Source organism: Lissotriton helveticus, chromosome 1_1 (assembly GCF_964261635.1).
Source record: "Lissotriton helveticus chromosome 1_1, aLisHel1.1, whole genome shotgun sequence".
Classification (NCBI taxonomy): domain Eukaryota; kingdom Metazoa; phylum Chordata; class Amphibia; order Caudata; family Salamandridae; genus Lissotriton; species Lissotriton helveticus.
This window is the reverse complement of record NC_136057.1, coordinates 918822380-918841393: the sequence shown is the minus strand read 5'-3', so window position 1 is coordinate 918841393 and position 19014 is coordinate 918822380. Positions and strand designations below refer to the sequence as shown.

Here is a 19014-nt window from a genome sequence, read left to right as displayed (position 1 = left end):
CATTCTGTCATTCTGGGCAATTTACTTTTTTTCCCTGTGCCTAATAACAAATGTGTCCGTCTGCAATGCAGCTGGTGCTGATGTAAAGCGCTCCGATTTTAACCTTCCGGTCGAGTACGCGCTACATAAAACTTCCAACAACAAAACAAGATAAGCCTGCAGTGTGCTTAGAAAAGAAGGAAGCAAGATGTGTTTGTTATTTAAAAGGTTGGAAGTGACACAGGCCAGACGGAAAAAACACATGCCAAACAACTAAACATTCTGAAAATTTAAATGAATGTCTACAGCTTCTAAAATAAATCCACTTACTACCAGATTGGGTAACTTGACAGAACTTGGGTCAGTATATACAGAAACCGCATACATCCCAAAAAGTTCTTCTCAAGTGTTTTTTAAAACAGCTGAGGGGAGGGGAGGACACGCCACGGTAGTGAAAGCAGGGGCACCGAAGACACTAGAAGGGAAAAAAAACACGATGTCGGTCTTTAAAGCAGTAGCACCCCTGCCATGTATTTGTGCATGATGCACTTTGCGGCTGGCAATCGATCGAACATTATGCACAGCAATTGCGGATTATGAGCCAAGTTATAGTGCCAAAGGGTAAACCATGAACCTGATAAGCAACCATCCAGCGTTTCAGTCGGCGAGCACTGCACTACTAGCGGGAATCTGTGTTTTGCATCGGTGAGCTCTCCCCCACATGGGCCACGGTCCTGCCCGAGCCCTTTCTGTGGTGATTCGGGCACGGAGGACGGGGGCAGGGAGCCAGGGCAGCTGCTCTTGAGGGTGTTCTGCCCCCGAGAGGAAACTGCCTACACATATGTACTTGCTGGCCACACAGGACGAGCAGCACAGAGACCTGAGACCCAAGTCCCGAGCGAGGGGTCGGTGCAGGACCTCTGGAAGTTTGGCGTGAAAGAGGGGTAAATGTGGCGTGTACTGGGGTGCTGGGGAGCTTTGGTGGAGGGGTGGCACGTTGCTCCAATTGTGCCGCGTATGGAATGGGGTTTGTGTGGAGTGCGTTTCCTGCGCGAGGAACGGAGTGGTGTTGCTTCTTGTTTTTGTTGCCGTGCCTAGCGATGCACGTTGGAGCTGAGGCTGCAGTGGTGGGTGGGGAGGCGTGGCTGACTATACATCCAGAAGCGGGCGGTGTGTGTCCTGTCCCGCAGTGCTACTGGTGCACGCCCCGCACCCTTGAGGGCATCTGGCGCCAGGAGTGGAGGAGCGTGCAAGAACGTTTTGGTGGGGCGGGGGTTGCACAGGGGTGGGCACGATCGGGTGGCAGAAAGCGTGGGGAGGGCGTCATCGGTGCGGCCAGGTGTGCGCAGGTGCTGGAGAATGGCAGGCCAGGTGGTGCGGGGGACGAGGCCTTCTGAAACGAGCCAGCAACAAAACAAAAACAAGGCCAACAGGGTACCATAAAGCCGCTTTTCCAGTATAGCCTGCCTTAGGAGGGGCGCGGCCATGTTAAGACTGTAGTGAGACTTAGCTGCAAGCCCGCGGCCACTTACCGAGCAGCAGCAGCTTGAGCTCGCGGCGAGCGTTCTGCTTGTCCTTTTTGATCCGCCGCTCGATCTCCGTGTTGATCCTGTGCTGCTCCTTCTCCTCCGCCGAAAGGCAGCAGCCCGCCATCCTGCCCGACTACAGCAGCAACAACAATTGTGCCAACGCGGGACCAGCACCTGGCTCCTTCCCCCTCCTCCCAGCAAAACCAGCTCCGACAGCGAAACCGAAACCTTCCATGGGGCGGGACTTCCGTCTTCGGAAGCGCGCCCACGGAGAGAAGCAGTGCTGGTGACGCGGGGCTCCCATGCCCGAGGGAGAGCCCCGCGGAGGCTGCAAGAGTTTAGAATGGCGGTAAGTGGGGCTTGGGGGGGGGGGGGGGCTTGTATGTATGCGGCGGCCGGGGGGGCGCTTGTATGTATGCGGTGGAGGTGGAGGCGGCGGGGGGGGGTCTCTGTGTGTGTGCGTGCGTGTGTGTAGGTGCGCTCCTGTGTGTGTGCGGCGGGGGTTGCTGGTGAGTGGGGGGGAAGTAGGGGGGTGCGCGCGTGTGTGTGTGTGTGCCTTCCTGCCTGCGTGTGCATGTGTGCGTTCAGGGAATCTGTGGCAGGGGACGTGCACGTCGCCGGGCTGGGCATGCGTGCCCTCGAGGTCAAATCTCTGCCAGAAAAAGCGCGTGGCAGTCTGCTGTCCACATTCCCACAAAAGTGACAAAATAAGTTGTCTCGCACTAGACAGACAGCAAAAGCTTCGCTTTTGCTTTCGTCTAGGCGAGACCTAAAAATGGTTCTGGTTTTTAGGAGCACCTGGACGCTGTAATTTGCAACAGGGCTGCACATTTCATTGAAATGCACTTTGACTCACCTTTTTTTTTTTCTTCATTTAGTTTAATGGATATGCACCATCTTGGAACGTTAAATTAAGAAAGAACATCATGATATATTTGCGCACGTGTGATCACACAGTGGCAGCCATTTCAGCTTGTTTTTGTTGCTTTTGCCGATGTTGAACAGCACCAGCTACAAGTGTTCAGCATTGGTCACAGGCGTTGGGAAATCCAAAAGGGCCACAAACGCCTTTCAAAGGCGAGGCCTACTACATTTGCCAGTGCTTAATTTATAGTTCACTGATGTGCTTATGAACATTTCATTCTGTGTATTCTACAGATTGACTGTCTTTTTGCATAGACCTAGGAATAATAGACATATAATTGTTGTACTACTTCAGTAATTGGTCCCCTTGTTAGCCATTTACCTCCTTGTCGTCAGGTGTCACTGTCGCTTGGCAGCGTTGTGCCGCTCTGAGCCTTTTTTACTGCTATGTCACATACTGACATCACAACTTGTGAGCAGCCCTGGTTCTTGTAGCGGCTAACCTCTCCATGAAGGCATGCCACAGTTAAGACAGCTATAAATAAGATTTTAATCCCTTACCTCCAGTCCCTTCTTTTATAATTATAGTTATTAAACTTTTTGTCCTGTATCCGTGGAGTAAATGCTAAGCTTTCTATTTCCGGTTGGTCAGTCCGGTCGGTACTCTTGCGAGGACTGAAGGGCTGGGGCAGGGGGCAGTTGCATGTCAGACCTCTCACAACATGTAAGTCACCTCTAAGCTAGGCCCAAGGCAGCCCCATGGTCAGGGTGCTATCTCAATGGAAAATGTGTGGTCTGTAAATGATATGTGCTACCACACCCTGCTTTAATAATCTATTTGTGACAGTGAGGTCCAAAATGCACCATTGGCTACATACCACACCCACGACCCTCCTGTGGAGAAGCACAAACGCAGAATTTAAAAAACGTAACACCACGGTTGGGGGTTTCACTTTATTAATTCGAATTGATTTATATCCAAATGAACCCATTTCCAACATTAGGATTACATGTAGCTCTTTGATGACAGTTAATAGCTCACTGTTCTATTTTAGGATTTTATTTATTTATTTATTTATTTCAATTTATGTAGCGCATTATCACCCCAGGGTTTCTAAGCGCTTGTACAAAAAAAAAAACTCTACCGAAAACAGGTGTCCAACTTATAACACTCCCCAAGCTTCCCGAACTAACTAATAAACTGCAAGTAACAAAAGGATCTCTCTGCCAAAAGCAGTAATCCACTGACCTATTCACATTATATGCACTTTGTGATCTGCATGGTACACGGTCTTTGCAGCAGGCATATGGCCCACTGCTCTACCTTACCTTGAGTCAAAACTTCTACTAGACAAACCTCTGATCTGTCTCAATGAAGAACATTAATTACCAGAGTTATTGTGACGTTTTTATTGTTGCTAAAAATTGCTGGAGACCAGAAATGCAACAGCAGGTACTTTTCAAACCATAATGCACTTGCAAACACGACGCCCCCCACCCAAGGTCAGCGACCTGTGTTTGCTTGGTGCATGAAGATGCAAGATTCATATACAAGTTTTTTTCACATTTGGTCTAATTACTACGTGAATGTAATCTGTGACTACATACCTGCCTTTCTCAATATTTCACTTCAAAACTGTGATTGTATTAGTTTAATGGGCCTACGGTCCCACACAATGGGCGATTTGTATAGATAGGCTCCTTGGAAAGTCTAGCAGGTTGTCCCTGTCCCTCCTAGAATTTGTGTCTCCTATGCCCCTGAGGGGAGACCCATTGTTCAGGAGCCCCCGCCCACCTCCCCGCGCTGTAAAGTTTATAAGGCCAACGTCACCTCTCTGTTGACTACCTAGTCTCACTTGTGCATTCACTCCTGGAGTTATTTCATGACAGGTTGGAATTTCGTATGAGAAGAGGTGGATTGTGAAAATAAAACTTTTACCTGAGGGGGCAACGCTCTGCCCCCACCGACAGTGCACCCTCTCATTACCGCTAGAATCTAATAGCTGGTAATTTATTATATGTATTAAAATTAAGATTTTTTTCTGTGCTTACATTCATATCAACGCTTGTTTTAATAAAATGCAGAAACAATCAGATGGCTACTGCAAGCGAGCTTCAAACTGGAGAAAACAGGGCGCCCGGGTGCCCCCTATCCCCAGGAGGCCTCTCTCCGGCCGTTGTTTATGCGATGTAAGAACATCTCTGATAGGCGCGTGTTTGATAGCACGAGCGCGGGGCTCCCTCTGCAAAGAACCATCTGTTTTCCCGCATAAACGTTACACCACATGATTTGTTTTACCTCTTAGAGTTTACATGTTTTATTCCTCGCGACAGCCTCAATCTGTTCCAGCAATAAATACACGTATGCTTAGTTTTTTTTGCAGGCTTTACGAGGCTTTATAGGAGTTTATTTGACTGTGCGTCGTTGATATATATGTCCTTACGCGGCACCTGTGTCAATTAACGCTCTAACCCGGCTTATTTCCTCCCTTTGCAGCCCCTTCTAGCAGGAAGCCAGGGGACCCGCTGGTTATTTCTGATATCAAGAAGGGGAGTGTTGCCCATCGGTAAGGCATCTTTCAGGTTTTCATCTAATTATATTTGCAGAAGAAATCTGTCAACGATGTTCATTAATGTATGTGTGCAGTAGACACTTACTCCATAGCAAGGGGTCAGTAGAAGATTAAAATGGACCCCACTTGGAACATACCTCTAATCACAGCGAGCACGCAAAGTGAGAAAAACCATCCATAATAGAAGTTCTTTTTATTCTCCTTTCATCTACCCAACTGCCCATCACTTCAGCTTTTTATCCAGCTACACATTGCCACATATCACCATATACATCCATCCATCAACACATTCATGTCGGAATTAATCTGTCCTTTCGCTCACCCATTTATTCCCTCTTCTCTGTCTGTCCGTTCTTCGATCCATTTACCCTTTCACTTGCCAATCCCTTCACACTTCCTTCTCAACGTGTCACACTTGCATCTATCCATCCTTTCACCCTTCCATTCATCTATCCTTTCACCCTTCCATTGATACATGTTTTCATTCTTTTACCCTTCCTTTCACTTTAGTGCCTTCCTCCTGTTCTTTGTTTTTCTTATCCTTACTTTTTATTTCTTAGCTTTCTCATGCTCATTGTTTTTCTATGTGCGCCTTTCTTTGTGTTTTACCCGTTATCATTTTTTTCTTTCTGTGTTTTCCTCACTGTGCGTGCCAGCTCAAAGCCCTCTTTCATTGCATTTCCAGAAGTGTTATTTATGAGCATTTTATTTTCAGAACTGCAGGTTAAAGAGGCTTATAAAGAAGTAATTACCTTTTTTAGTGTGACCAAGTCCACCATTCACTGGAATTTAGAATGTGCTATACACCGACCTAGCGGGAAATGACGTGGGTAGGTACCTGCCCACTCTATTAGCTTAAGTACTGTCCGGCACTAGCCAGTGCCGGACAGTACTTAAGCTAATAGAGTGGGCAGGTACCTACTACGTCATTTCCCGCTAGGCCGGAGTATAGCACATGCTAAATTCCAGTGATTAGACTGAAGCCGACAGGACATAGTGGTATGGTATACGCCTTTCTGCACTTCTAAACCCATGACATATGGGCTAAGAATAAAAGTACACATTAGTATTATTGAAATGTATATTTGCAGTGCACAGATATACATTAATGAAATGTATATTTCTAATGCACCAAGTTTGGTCCAGATATCGGGGCCTTTAATTAGGCCTGGCAGTGCTTAATTTGTGAAAGAATGAATGCCGTTCCCGCAGCTCTGCTCGGAAGCCGGCAGCCGGTGCAATGAAGTCAGCGTGCCGAATACCGAGGCTGATGGTCTTTAATACACTACCTTACACTCCCTGCCCCCTTTTCATACTCTTGCAGATTCTTGCTTTCTCCCTGTGTTTGCAGTATTTCTCTTCCTCCATCCTTCTGATCTGTCTGTTTTCCCCCTCTTGCTCTTGGTAAATATCTGATGCAGAAAAGCAAGTGTCAGTACCCAAAAAATAAGTGCCAGTGGCGCCCCTGGCAACCACCGGCTCAAGTTAAGCACTGCAGGCCACTATTGTATAACAAGCCAATTGAAGTGTGTCTCAAAGTATAGCTTTTCATTTTTGTCTTCAGAGTAATCTGGATACCCGAGTATCAGCTCCTGATTGAATATCTCTAATTTCTGGGAGGTTTTGGTTGTTGAGCTACTACTAACAATTTATGAGCACTCCACAAACATAAAAATTATATTTTGCTTACCTTATATTCTGGCACACTGGCCATATTTTTCATTCTGTAGGTTAAGATGTATTTTTTTTTGTTACATTGGGTGATGTTGACAATGTGATTTTAACAACAAAATCGAGGAATTTATCACAGTACGACAAAAAAGTAGTATTTAATATAACACTAAGATTCCCATGTATATTTCACTACACCTGCTCACGCTGGTAGAGGATGTTAGACAGCTGGTACCCGATGTATCACGATGAAGCATTTAGTTGACAACACAAAGATGAGCTAGCTCTCAATTTGCTAATCGCATGTTCGCTAAAGTTAATGGTGAACTGGAACTCATGACTATAGAAAAACATCTAGTTAATTAGCCGACTATATATGTTTGGTATTAATTGTCCTTCTATCGGTTGATTGAAACTGACATTAGTTCGAAAAATGTGGAAATTGAGTTTTGTAGAAGCAAGTTTATTATTTATTTATTTATTTATAAATGCAAAGTCAATTAGAAGTACATAATTAATTTTCATGGTTAGTATAGCACAACATTTCCATTGGTTTGTCATTCAGCAGAAAGAAATGTTCTTATCTCTAGGTCTGGAGAATGCGGAACCCACTGGTCAGTCAATAACAATTTCTGCCTCCATTTCCAAGCTAGGATGATCAATATAGCTAGTGTCTGGCGGAATTTAGAGAATCAAATGGTATATATGTTGTTTAAAAAATGGTCTCCAAGGGTAGTAGTTGTACAATATTGCTTAACATTTCACCAGCATCAGGTATACATATATGCACACCATAACTTACTCTTTGTTATGTCATGTCATATTATGTTATGTTATGCAGATTTGTAGAGCACACCGTCATCTGGGAGGGTATTCTGCCCCAGACTAGGGTTGAGCCTAGACAAACTTAGGGCCTAGTGGGACTACTCGAAAAGCCAGGTCTTCAACTTCTTGCGGAATTCAAGAAGTGAGGAGGCTCTTGTGTGTACTGGCAGGTCGTTCCACGCTTTATGAGAGATGAAGGAGAAGGCTTGCCTGCTAGATCTGGTTTTCTTTATGCATGGAATGTGTGCATTAGGAGCTGGACAAGAAGATGTGTCTGGAAGATTTGTGAAAGCAGATGCGATTGTTGAGGGAATGTGGGGCCAGTGTTATGATGGAGTGCCTTGAAAGTGTGTTCGTGGAGTTTGAATTGTGCTCATTTGTGTGTGGCTAGCCAGTGGGGCTCCTTTAGGTGTGGTGTGGTCTGATGTGAGTGTGGCATGGGAGATTGAGAGTGATTCTGGCCACCAAGGTTTAAATGGTCTGCAGCATTCTGGTGAATTTTTTGTTGTTCCTTGGCAGTCCTAGCTCTGTTGGCCACTAGGTGGAGTCCCACGGTGAAGTGCACTTCCCGAAGACTACAATTTTGGTCTTGTCGTGATCAGCTTTAGGCAGTTGGTCTTCATCCAGTGGGCGATTTCGGTCATGCAGGTATTGAACTTGATCCGGATACTGGGCGTTGTCAGTGAAATAAGTGTGTCTGCATAGGAGAGGATGATGTTGTCGCCAGAGCAGATGAGGCTGGCTAGAGGGATCATATATGCTTTGAAGTGGTTCCGGCTCAGGGAAGATCCTTGAGGATCCTTGAGGAACCCCCCAGATGAGGTTGCGTGCATACGAGGTGCATGGCACGAGGCTGACAAACTGGGTCCTCCCAGCCAGGAAGCAGCAGATCCATTGGGGTGCATGTCCTTGGATTCAGATGTCGTGTAGGCGTTGGATGAGGATGGGGTGGGAGGCTGTGTCAAATGCTGCTGGGAGGTCCAGGAGGATGAGGGCCGCTGTGCTCCCTCTGTCCAGAGTCATGTGAATGTCATCCATGGTGGCTATGAGGGCTGTTTTCATAATGTGGTTAGGTATGAAACCAGACTGAGTGATGTTGAGGAGTTGGTGGTCTTTGAGGTATTCATTGAGGCGTTTGTTGATGATTTTCTCTAAAACATTGACTGGAAAAGGTAGCAGGTAGATCGGTCTGTAGCTTGTGAGAGTTGAAGGGTCCGTGGAGGGTTTCTTCTGCAATGGGATAACAGTTGCATGTGTCCAAGTATCTTGGAAGGTCACTGAAGAGGTGGAGCCATTCAGAATGAGTGTGAGCATGGCACTGATGAATTGCAGTCACAGTCCTCTGAAGTAGGTGTAGTGGCACCAGGTGCCTGATGGGGCCGCTGAGTGGATGGTCGTTGCGGTGGTGGCAGTTTCTTTTAGAGGGATAACATGCCATGTGGTAAGTAGTGTTTTTTTGGATAAGTTGAGGAGATGTTTGGTGAGGTATGTCAGGTCTGGTTGCAGGTTGAAGTTGCTGTAAGTGGCATTGATTTTGTATTATATGCCGTACATATAGTGATTTGAAAGAACTCAAAGTCGAGATTCGCTTTACAATCGAGTCAGAAAGTCTGATACATCAGGGCAGGGATTGGTGAAGTGTGTTAATTACAGTTATATACACGGTCAACATATTTTATTCAACAAACACGGATAGTGGTAATTATTATCTCCCAGTACTAGTAAGTTTAAAAGAGATACCTTTTGTGTGTTCCAAATGAAGCTCCGTGAGAATACATTTAAAAAAATTAAAAGACGAAACCTGCTTTAAGAAATTTCCAGATATACTTTTTTCGAATTGGTTGAAGTCAAGATGAGCTCTGATGACTGTTCTATTACCTGAAATAGCCTTATGTCTTACTCACCAGGGTCATATAAGCGGTACTTTTATTGGAAGCATGCCCAACCACCACTCCATACCTGCAATCATGCACTCTAGCCCCATTTCACAGAACAACCATGTTCCAAAGCATCTCTCATTCTATCACTACTTTCACACTGTTGCTACCTTCAGCCAGTCAGCTATAAAGTGTATCCCCAGTAAACCCTAGGGAAATGGGTAACTGTTACCTAGTGCAATACCCCTGACTGTTTCACTGATACGATTCAACTACATTCCTAAGCTATGCTAATGATTCAACTACATTGCTAAGCTATGTCTCATCTGCGATAGATACCTACAACCTCCTCTGTTGATAGAACTTTGATGACACCACACATTAGACAGGAAAACATACTCTTGTGTCATATAATGTTTTTTTGCTCAGACTTATTTTAAGCATCATTTTTATGAACAATTTCGAGCACCACTGATTTAGATTGTTTGCGTATTTCTTTTTTATGTAACGTTTTGTGCGTTTGTGGATTAATTGTGTATCTGCACTTGTGAAGCAAAGAGTTCCCTTCTTTGATCTCTTTAAGAAACACTTTCTGGCCCCAGTGACAATTGTTGTGGAGAATAAAAAACTTTCAAAAGTAAATTAGGAATATCCAAATTGAGCCAGTCTAAGAAGTGGTTTCTGTTGTTTCTTCATTTGCTCACGGTGGGCTCTGTAATGTTCAGAGTGGCCATAGGATGGTTGTATCATGAGTAGAGTATATTTTTTAATGGGAAATAGTTTCTCATGTACAAAGCTTAAGCTCTAACGACTTGTCCGATTTTTTCTATTTAGCATTTTTGCAAATATATTCTGTTATTTTCAATGGGTCATCAAGCGTCGAATATCTTATGGTATGTAACAAGTTATCTGTAGTTGTCAGCAATCTGTCTGTTCATCACATAAGTTGCAGAACTGCTTGAGTATCCATAAGTATGTCAGTATGTGTCAAGAAAACTTGGGTCAAGACATAACTGTCTACTCATAAAGTTGACGTCCACCTTAATGTGTCTCCTATATAAAAAGGCGGTGTGCATATTGCCCTAACGCTGAAAATGTTCAATGCCAGTATACCAACACTGTTAGCAACTAAATCAAACATACCATACACCATTAAAAAAATTTTTTTTTACATTTGTTATTTCGTGCATTGTGGAAGGCGACCTTTTTCACTGTGACATGTTAGTGTTGATTTTAAAAGCTTGCCGTTTGAAATGGTGATCCACAGTCAGGATAGAGACGGTTCCTTTGAATGTTCATTTCGCAGGAGGCTAGACCTTTTCCAGATTAGTGACATGAAGGATCGTTCTATTGTCAAAGACTTGAGCCTGTAAGGCCTCTGTGGAACCATGACACAGCTTTGCTGTCAGATGACTGAGCCCATGCAATCTTTATGACTTGAGGGTATCTCTGCTGTCAGAGACATGAACTTGCAAATCTGCATAACTATAGAACAGGTCTTCAGGCAGATGCCTGATGCTGCAAGATTTATGCAATGGACAGGCTAGCTTAGCTGTTTGCAGCTTAGGTTCATGTAGTTTTTCTAATGCTAGGCACAGTTCTCAGTCCTTGGAATGGAGGGCCTAGTTTGTACAATAGATGGAAGCAGAGGAATAGGATGGCTGTCCTAGTCTGAGCTTGTAAGATATGTGTCTCAGGGGAATAGATTTACTATCACAGACCAGAGCCTGAATGATCTGTGTCCCTTCTATCAGAGATCTTAGCCTATGCGATCTATGTAACCTGAGAGGTGGCTTGCCGTCAGATGCCAGAGCTTGCTGGATCAAGGTCATCTGAAGGATAGCTCAGCAGAGATTGGGCTGCAGGGACTAGAGGGATAACCTTAATGTCCAATGCCTGAGCCTTTAAGAGCTCTGTACCTGAAGACTAGTTCTCCTGCCAAATGCATGAACATATAAGATCTGTGTAACCTGAGGGGACCATTGCGGTCATATGTCTGAGACTATACGATCGCAGCTTCTTGAGTGATGTCTATGTTGGCATAGGCCTCATCCTGTAAGACCTGTATGGCATGAGAGCTAGCTTTGACGTTATATTACTGAGCCGTTAAAATTTGTGTAAGTTAGGTGACCGCTCTACTGTACGAAGTATTGGCTTGTGAGTGCTGTGCAGCCTGATTGGAGTTCTTCTAATGAGACCTGCGCCAGCAGATTGCAGGAACTGGAAGAACAGATGCGGAGTATGGTTCCCAAACGATCTGTGTGTAATGTAGAATGGTTTGTGTTATATTGTGTGCCTTCTGTGTTCCATTGCTGCTCAGCTTGAGTGCTGCTGTGCCTGTAAAACGTGGCTATGTAATGTGATTGTGTAACTTTAGGGAGTTAAATCAGTTGGGTCTGAGCAGTGATGTCCTTGGTCCCGTTTACTTGTCTACCATACATCGTATATATTTCGTCCTGCCTTGGAGAGTAGCTGTAACATGGGCTCAATAAAGAAGTATTTCTACAAGAACTATAAAAGTCCTGCCTCATCACTTCAATCAGATCTGGCATGATTTCGCAATGATGCTGTCTGATACCTCAGTCTGACCAGCTCTAGCCCTGAGCCTATAGTATTTCTTTAACCTGAGGGATTGCAGCCTCAGTTTGTACGGTTACCTATAGAGTTGCACCACTTCCTGAAGCCTGAACCTTTAAGATCTGTGCTACCTAATGCGCGATTCTCCTGAGGAGAGCTAAGCCTGTGAGATCTCTGTGACCACAGGAATATGTTTGCTGTTCGAAGTCTGAGATATCTTTCCATCACGTGGTTTTGCTCAGGTGATTAGGTCTAGCCCCATACAAGCGCTCTACCACCTGGGATACCCCCGAGACCCAAGCTTGTAAGATCTCTATGACCTAAGGGAATGTGTCTGAAGTTGTCAGATATGAGTGATATATGCGAGAGCATTGCTTTCCAAAGCCTGATCATCTGACATCAGTTTAGCATCTGACATCAGTGTAATGAGATTAATAGCTCAGATGACTGAGCTTTTATCCCTTAACATCTGTGTAACACAATGGAAAGGTTTTCTGTCCAGTAACTAAGAAATCTCTGCAATGGTGGCCAGCTCATGCCCTTTAATATCACTATGGTTAAAGGGACAGAAATTCATATAGCTTTATCGCTGCTCAAGTCTTTTAGATTTCTGTCACCTGGGCAATTAACTTGCATTAAGATTTGTCTTTCTTGGGAGTATTACCTTGAGAAATTGCTTTGGCTTCTAAAAATTTTATTAGTATTATTTTTTGTAACCTGCTGATAGCCCTGTTCTCTAACTTCAGATAATGGTATCTTTATTTACCCTTACAAACTCTTCATGCTAAAGCCCCCACCGCTAGAGGTGGGAACGGACAAACCAGCCCTGTGTAGACCTTTGCTCTAACTTTTGCTGCTCATCACCGGCTGTCTACCTTATATTCACTGTAGAAAATGACCTGCGGAGCCCGTATACTCCCATGCGCTGTCTATGTTCATTATTTACATGAACAAACTCTGGGCTAGAACAGTGTAACCACAGAAAGCCTAATTCCGCACAGTAACAAAGATTCTTCTACTGCTTTAGTGCCGAGACATATTTAGGTTGTGTGGTGCAAACTTTACAAAAAAACATAAACAATGCCATCTGTGAAAGGTTCACAGTATTCTGTAGGATGTATATTCTAAGTTAAATGTAACAAATTAGGAGCTCCAAAATGTCTGTGCCCAATAAAAACTTAGATCTTATCACCATCTCTTGAAGACCTCACTAGTCAAACTAACTGGCGATGATGCTAGAATAGTATTAATTTAATTTTAATTGCGGGTTTATATAGCGCTAGGAATCGACTCCCGGAGGAGTATCTCCACGCTTCGACCGCTGGGGAACCCGTCCTGGCTCACCCTGAGAGATGGTCCCTGATGGGTATCTCTAAGGTGCGACCAAGCATCCACGGCGGTCTGGGGGGCCGTTGTGAAGATGAGGCAAGCTGATGCCCAGAGTTGCCGAGTGTGGTTTCTGACTAGAGTAGGCACCGAGGCGAGAATTATCGAGTCCGCTGACCCTGGTCCACGACCCTGCCGCGTCGGGAATCGAACCCTGGTCCCGGGCCGTTCTCTGCTTACGGGTCTGCCGCCTCTAACCAGTGAGCCACACTTCTCCACAGTTGGAGAAGATTGTAAGGCTAATGGAGCTCTGGGCAAATGTAGCCACAATCTGAAACAACACTGACCGCCTATCAATGCCCATTTTGCCCTTATGGTGCTCGACTCACTGATGAATGCTTCCACAGGAAGACTACAAAATATTTAAACTACAAGATACAGATACCTTGATGCTCCACAGGTAGATTCAATAAACCCCTTGTACAGTCGCCGCAACTATACTGCTGCTCCAGAGGAGGAGAAACAGTTTTCAGTGTCCGTCTGATATAGAGCCAACCACAAAAAAATCTTAGACCCAGTGGCATGCCACCGCAGCAAGGCTCCCTCGGGCAACTAAACAACTGGCCAGTTTTTAAAGATCCATATTGTGGAAAGTCTAAAAAGTTTAACCATAGTAGATCACTCAGTCTTTGGTTCCCCACCCCTAGATATCATCGCTTACTTTGACCCGCCCTCGATGGATGATTCGAGAACTGCTATTTTAAACCTTTAGTCAGGCTCCCCTTCAGACCCCTGCCCCCATTTTGTTCTAGCGCAGGGAGTGGATGGCATTTATCTGGTCCTGAACTCCCTACTGAACAAGTCTCTGTCATCTGGGATTGTAGTTTCTAACTGGAAACAGGACAAAATACTGCATCTCTTGAAAATACCCAAGGCAGACCTCAACATCCCAAGCAACTACAGGCCTATCTCCTTGCTGCTAGCCTTGTCTAAAGTTGTAGAGAGGTTTGCGAATTTGCAGATATCCAACTACATAGCATCCAACACGCTCCTCCACATTAGCCAGTCAGGGTTTAGGCCAACATTCAGTACAGAGGCAGCACTTCTGGAAGTTCCTGAAGCGGTTGTGAGAAGTTGGCCTGATATATGATGCTCACTAGTTCTAGTGATCACCTTGTATCATGCCAAGCAACCCTTATGGTGCAGGTTGTAAAGTCAACCTTATAGACAAGCTATCCTAGGGGTAGCATGGACTAAGCAGTCTTAGGCTAAACTCTGTAAAGGCATGTGAAGCAAGCTGTTTTACCATACACAATCCCTTGAATACCAAATGAAAGGACACCACACAGATATATATTGAAAATATATATGGATTTATTACTACAAATATCCCTGATACTCTTTATGAGCACAGAAGCAAATGCGTTAAAACAAAACACAGTTTAAATACACAAAAGTTGCACAATATGGATGAGCCCTAGGGGCCACCTAAACCATATACTAAAATAGTGGTATAAGAACCACTATGGGGAAAGTGAAGAGGCCTAGGGCCTGGGGAATCGCTGGAGCTGTTCGGGACTAGCAGTGAAGAAGTCGGGAAAGGCCCGCAGGACTCGGGAGCAGTGCGGAAAGTGCACGCTTTACCAATGCAATGTCAATGGTGCGTAAAAAGTACAAAGTTAGTTATAAAGGAACCTTCCGAGTGACCTAGAAAGCTGAAACTTGAGACACAGACACTAGAGGTGTGTACCAGTGTGGGAACACCGGCGGAGCTGAGTTACATCACCCACAGGAAGCGGGTGCATAGGGTCGAAGTAGTGTCGGGTTTCGTCACGCAGGTCGATGGTGCTTGGAGCTGAAGTTGCTGCAGGCGGCTCGATGTGAAGAGTTCCGGTGGATCCAAGGGTGGATCTGAAGAGGTGAAGACCTGAAAGCAGAGGGGACAATGTTCAAAGTCACTAGCCAGTGACTACCGTGGAACCAGAGTGGAACCAGGCGATGTCAGGTGCAAACAGGCGTCGAGGTGTAGCTTCTCTCTGCAGCCACGTGGACACGAGGGGTCGAAGACGTCCAGGAGTCGGTCACGAGCTGTCCCACGCGGGCTTCTCGCTGTTGGCGGTATCGGCGACTTGATAGAAGCAGACAGGCCTTGGCTAATGCAAGCCACGCAGGAATCGAAAAAGGCTTGTTACTCGGACCAGCAAGGTCAGAGCAGGTACTCCTTTTTACAGGAGCAAGGGCAAGTCTGGAGCAACCAGACCCGCAGTGAAAGTTGTAGGTTTCGTCGCCAAGATGGCTGCTAGCCACGTGGCAAGTGGCCGGGATGGCGCGTCGAGTGGCACGATGCAAAAGGGCCCCACGCAGATCGTGGAGATGCTGGGGGGCTGATCTTCGGTGCAAGGGCTGCTCGAGGTTGGGGCTTCTCAAACCCCAAAGCACAGCGTCGAGGGTGCCTCTGATGCTGCGCAGTCAGCGACTCGGGGGTCTTCCAAGATGTCCGGTCCCACGTCTCTCGGTGCCTCCACGGGTCCCTTCTTTGCAGGGACTGTGGATCGGGCTGTGAGAAGTCTGGGAGTCTGGGTCTTGCCAGGCTCTGGGCTTGGGCTCCGGCGGGAGGCGGCGGCAAAGCAGACGTCGAGTTGCTGGTTGGTGCCTGTGTTCACAGGGTGGTCACTCCTTGGCCACAAGGGAGATTCTCTTTCGTCTTCTGTGCAGCAGAATGTCGAAGTCCAGTCTTCTTCTTTATTTCAAGTTGATTCAGGATGATCTGAAGTCTCAGGACACAGCTCCCACTCTTATTCGAATCTGGGGGGCCGGATCACCTTCTAGGTCCCTCCTCTGGGTGGAACCAGGAAGGGGGGTGGTTACACCCCCTTTCCTTTGTCCAGTTTCGCGCCAGGACTGGGGCTGGAAAGCCCCAGCACCGGTTTGAACTGGCCTATGCACAGGGACACCTTGTGTGCCCCAGGCATGTCTGTTTCTTTTCAGCCCTGTCCTACCCAATACACAAAATCCTGTCTGGAGTGCTGCTAGCACCTCCCCAGGCAGGAAACCCTTTGTTCAAGCTGCCCTCGCTGGAAGGACTCCCAGCAGCAGGAGGTCAGACTTGTGTCTGTGGTGGCAGCATCCATTTTGAGATGCTAAGGCTCTGTTTAACTTTAACCGGGGTTCAGGCTAGGTACATGTCGTGTCCCTCTAGAAGGGTGGAATGCTACCCCCGTCGCCAGAACTGGCGAGGGGGTAGTATTCCAAGTCGTATGACACCTTACTCGACATGTTTTGATAAAGCCAAACCTAAGATAGCATTTAACCGCGAGGATTATAATGCACTTAAGAGTATATGGTATGGCAATATCATGGAACAGCTAAAGGACATGGTTCCGAAAGCTGCAGACAGGCTCAGCTCATGCCAGAGCACCATCTCACATATTTCCAAGCACTCTGCCTCCAGGATTGATGAGGCCTTCCATAGGAGTGACTGATAGGAACATATGTGTCCATTTTAGGTTAGGTATAGGCATACTACACCTAAGTAAGGGGTGGTTACACTGACTTACCCCAGCTGAGTGATCAGCCAGTTGTGTCAAATATGGAGGCCAGGCCAGGGGTGGCACAATACATGCTGCAGCCCCTGGTAGGCCTTGGAAGCACCTATGCCCTGGGTACCTGGGTACACTGTTACAGGGGCCAATAAGGTGAACCAGTTCCAATTTCGTTATGCACCTAAAGTACATGGGTTACAATTTAGAGAGAGAACAGCAGGCTGTGGGTCTGATTAGTAGGCCCACAGCCACATTAAGTCATAAACCAGTGAAGCAAAAAGCAAAAATTTGGGGTGACCATAGGATAGCAGACCCTACTCTCCTACACAACCCCCCCCCCCAAACGCAGGGACATTAGACTAACCTTGACCAGTTGTGTCTTCATGTTCTAAGTGGAAGTACCTGGAGAGACCATCTGCATTACCATGGTCAGTCCCTGGGCGGTGCTCCACTGTAAAGTCCATCCCCTGTAGGGAAATGGACCACCTGAGCAGTTTGGGGTTTTCACCCTTCATCTGATTAAGCCATAAGAGGGGCTTATGGTCGGTCTGAATCTTGAAGTGAGTGCCAAACAAGTATGGTCTCAACTTCTTCAGGGCCCACTCCACAGCAAAGGCCTCCCTCTCAATGGCTGACCAACGTTTCTCTCTGGGGATCAGCCTTCTGCTAATGAAAGCAATGGGCTGGTCTTGACCATCTACATTAAGTTGTGAAAGCACAGCTCCCACTCCCAACTCAGAAGCATCTGTTTGGACAATAAACTCTCTGGAGTAGTCAGGACTCTTCAGGATAGGTGCAGAGCACATGGCCTTCTTCAGGTCATCAAATGCCTTTTGACAGTATTCTGTCCACTGAACCTTTTTGGGCATCTTCTTGGATGTCAGATCATTAAGAGGAGTCACAATGGACCCATAGTTCTTAACAAACTTCCTGTAGTACCCAGTCAGGCCCAAGAAAGCTCTGACCTGAGTCTGGGTAGTTGGAGGAGTCCAGTCCTTTATGGTCTGAATCTTACTCTCCAGTGGTTGAACTTGGCCTCCACCCACAAGGTGGCCCAAGTACACAACCTTACTCTGCCCTATCTGGCACTTGGTTGCCTTGATAGTGAGGCCTGCCTTTTGCAGAGCCTCTAGCACTTCCTTCAGGTGGACCAGGTGATCCTCCCAGGTGGAGCTAAAGACAGCAATATCATCCAGATATGCTGCACAAAAGTCATCCAACCCAGTAAGGACTTGATTCACCAACCTTTGGAAGGTGGCAGGTGCATTTTTCAAACCAAAGGGCATCACCACAAATTGGTAATGCCCACTGGGGGTAGAAAATGCTGTCTTGGCTTTAGACTCCTCAGCTAACCTGATTTGCCAGTAGCCAGCTGTCAAGTCGAATGTGCTCAAATACTTGGCAGAAGCCAATTTGTCTATGAGCTCATCTGCTCTTGGAATTGGGTGTGCATCTGTCCTAGTGACAGCATTGAGTCCTCTGTAGTCCACACAGAACCTCATCTCTCTCTTCCCATCTTTGGTGTGAGGTTTGGGGACCAGAACCACTGGGCTAGCCCAGGGGCTCTCTGAAGGCTCAATGACACCTAACTCCAGCATCTTTTGTACCTCAGCCTTGATACAGTCTCTGACATGGTCAGGCTGCCTGTAAATTTTGTTCTTTACAGGAATACTATCACCAGTGTCCACCACATGGGTACACCAGTTAGTCTGACTGGGTGTCAGGGAGAACATATGTCGAAATGACTGCAAAACCTGTCTACAGTCATGTTGCTGATGTTCAGTGAGGCTGCCATCTAAGGCCACACCATCAACTGAGCCATCCTCAGGGTTCTGAGTCAGCAGGTCTGGGAGAGGGTCACTCTCTTCCTCCTGCCCCTCATCTGTAGCCATGAGCAAGCCCATGTCCGCCCTGTCAACATATGCTTTCAGCCTGTTAACATGGAGCACCCTGTAAGGGCTCCTGGGAGTTCCAAGGTCCACCAAGTAGGTAACCTCTCCCTTTTTCTCCATGATTGTATGGGGTCCAGACCATCTGTCTTGGAGTGCTGCTGGGGACACTGGCTCCAACACCCATACCTTCTGTCCAGGCTGGTACTCAGTCAGGACAGCCTTTTGGTCATGCCAGGCTTTCTGTAAAGCCTGGCTAGCCTCAAGGTTTTTGGAGGCCTTCTCCATATACTCAGCCATCCTGGAGCGGAGACCAAGTACATAGTCCACTATGTCTTGCTTGGGCTTTTTGAGAGGTAACT

The 19014-nt window shown here is 46.4% G+C and overlaps 1 protein-coding gene across 8 annotated transcripts in view; it reads left to right on the top strand.

The window, feature by feature from the left end:
• The window catches only part of GRIP1 (glutamate receptor interacting protein 1), an 819646-nt gene that overhangs the window by 690391 nt on the left and 110241 nt on the right, over positions 1-19014 (top strand). For all 8 annotated transcript variants that reach the window (XM_078676427.1, XM_078676419.1, XM_078676408.1 and 5 more), the window contains one exon: positions 4870-4939. In XM_078676427.1, coding sequence (XP_078532553.1) covers positions 4870-4939 — 70 coding nt within the window. The remainder of the gene's footprint in view (positions 1-4869; positions 4940-19014) is intronic.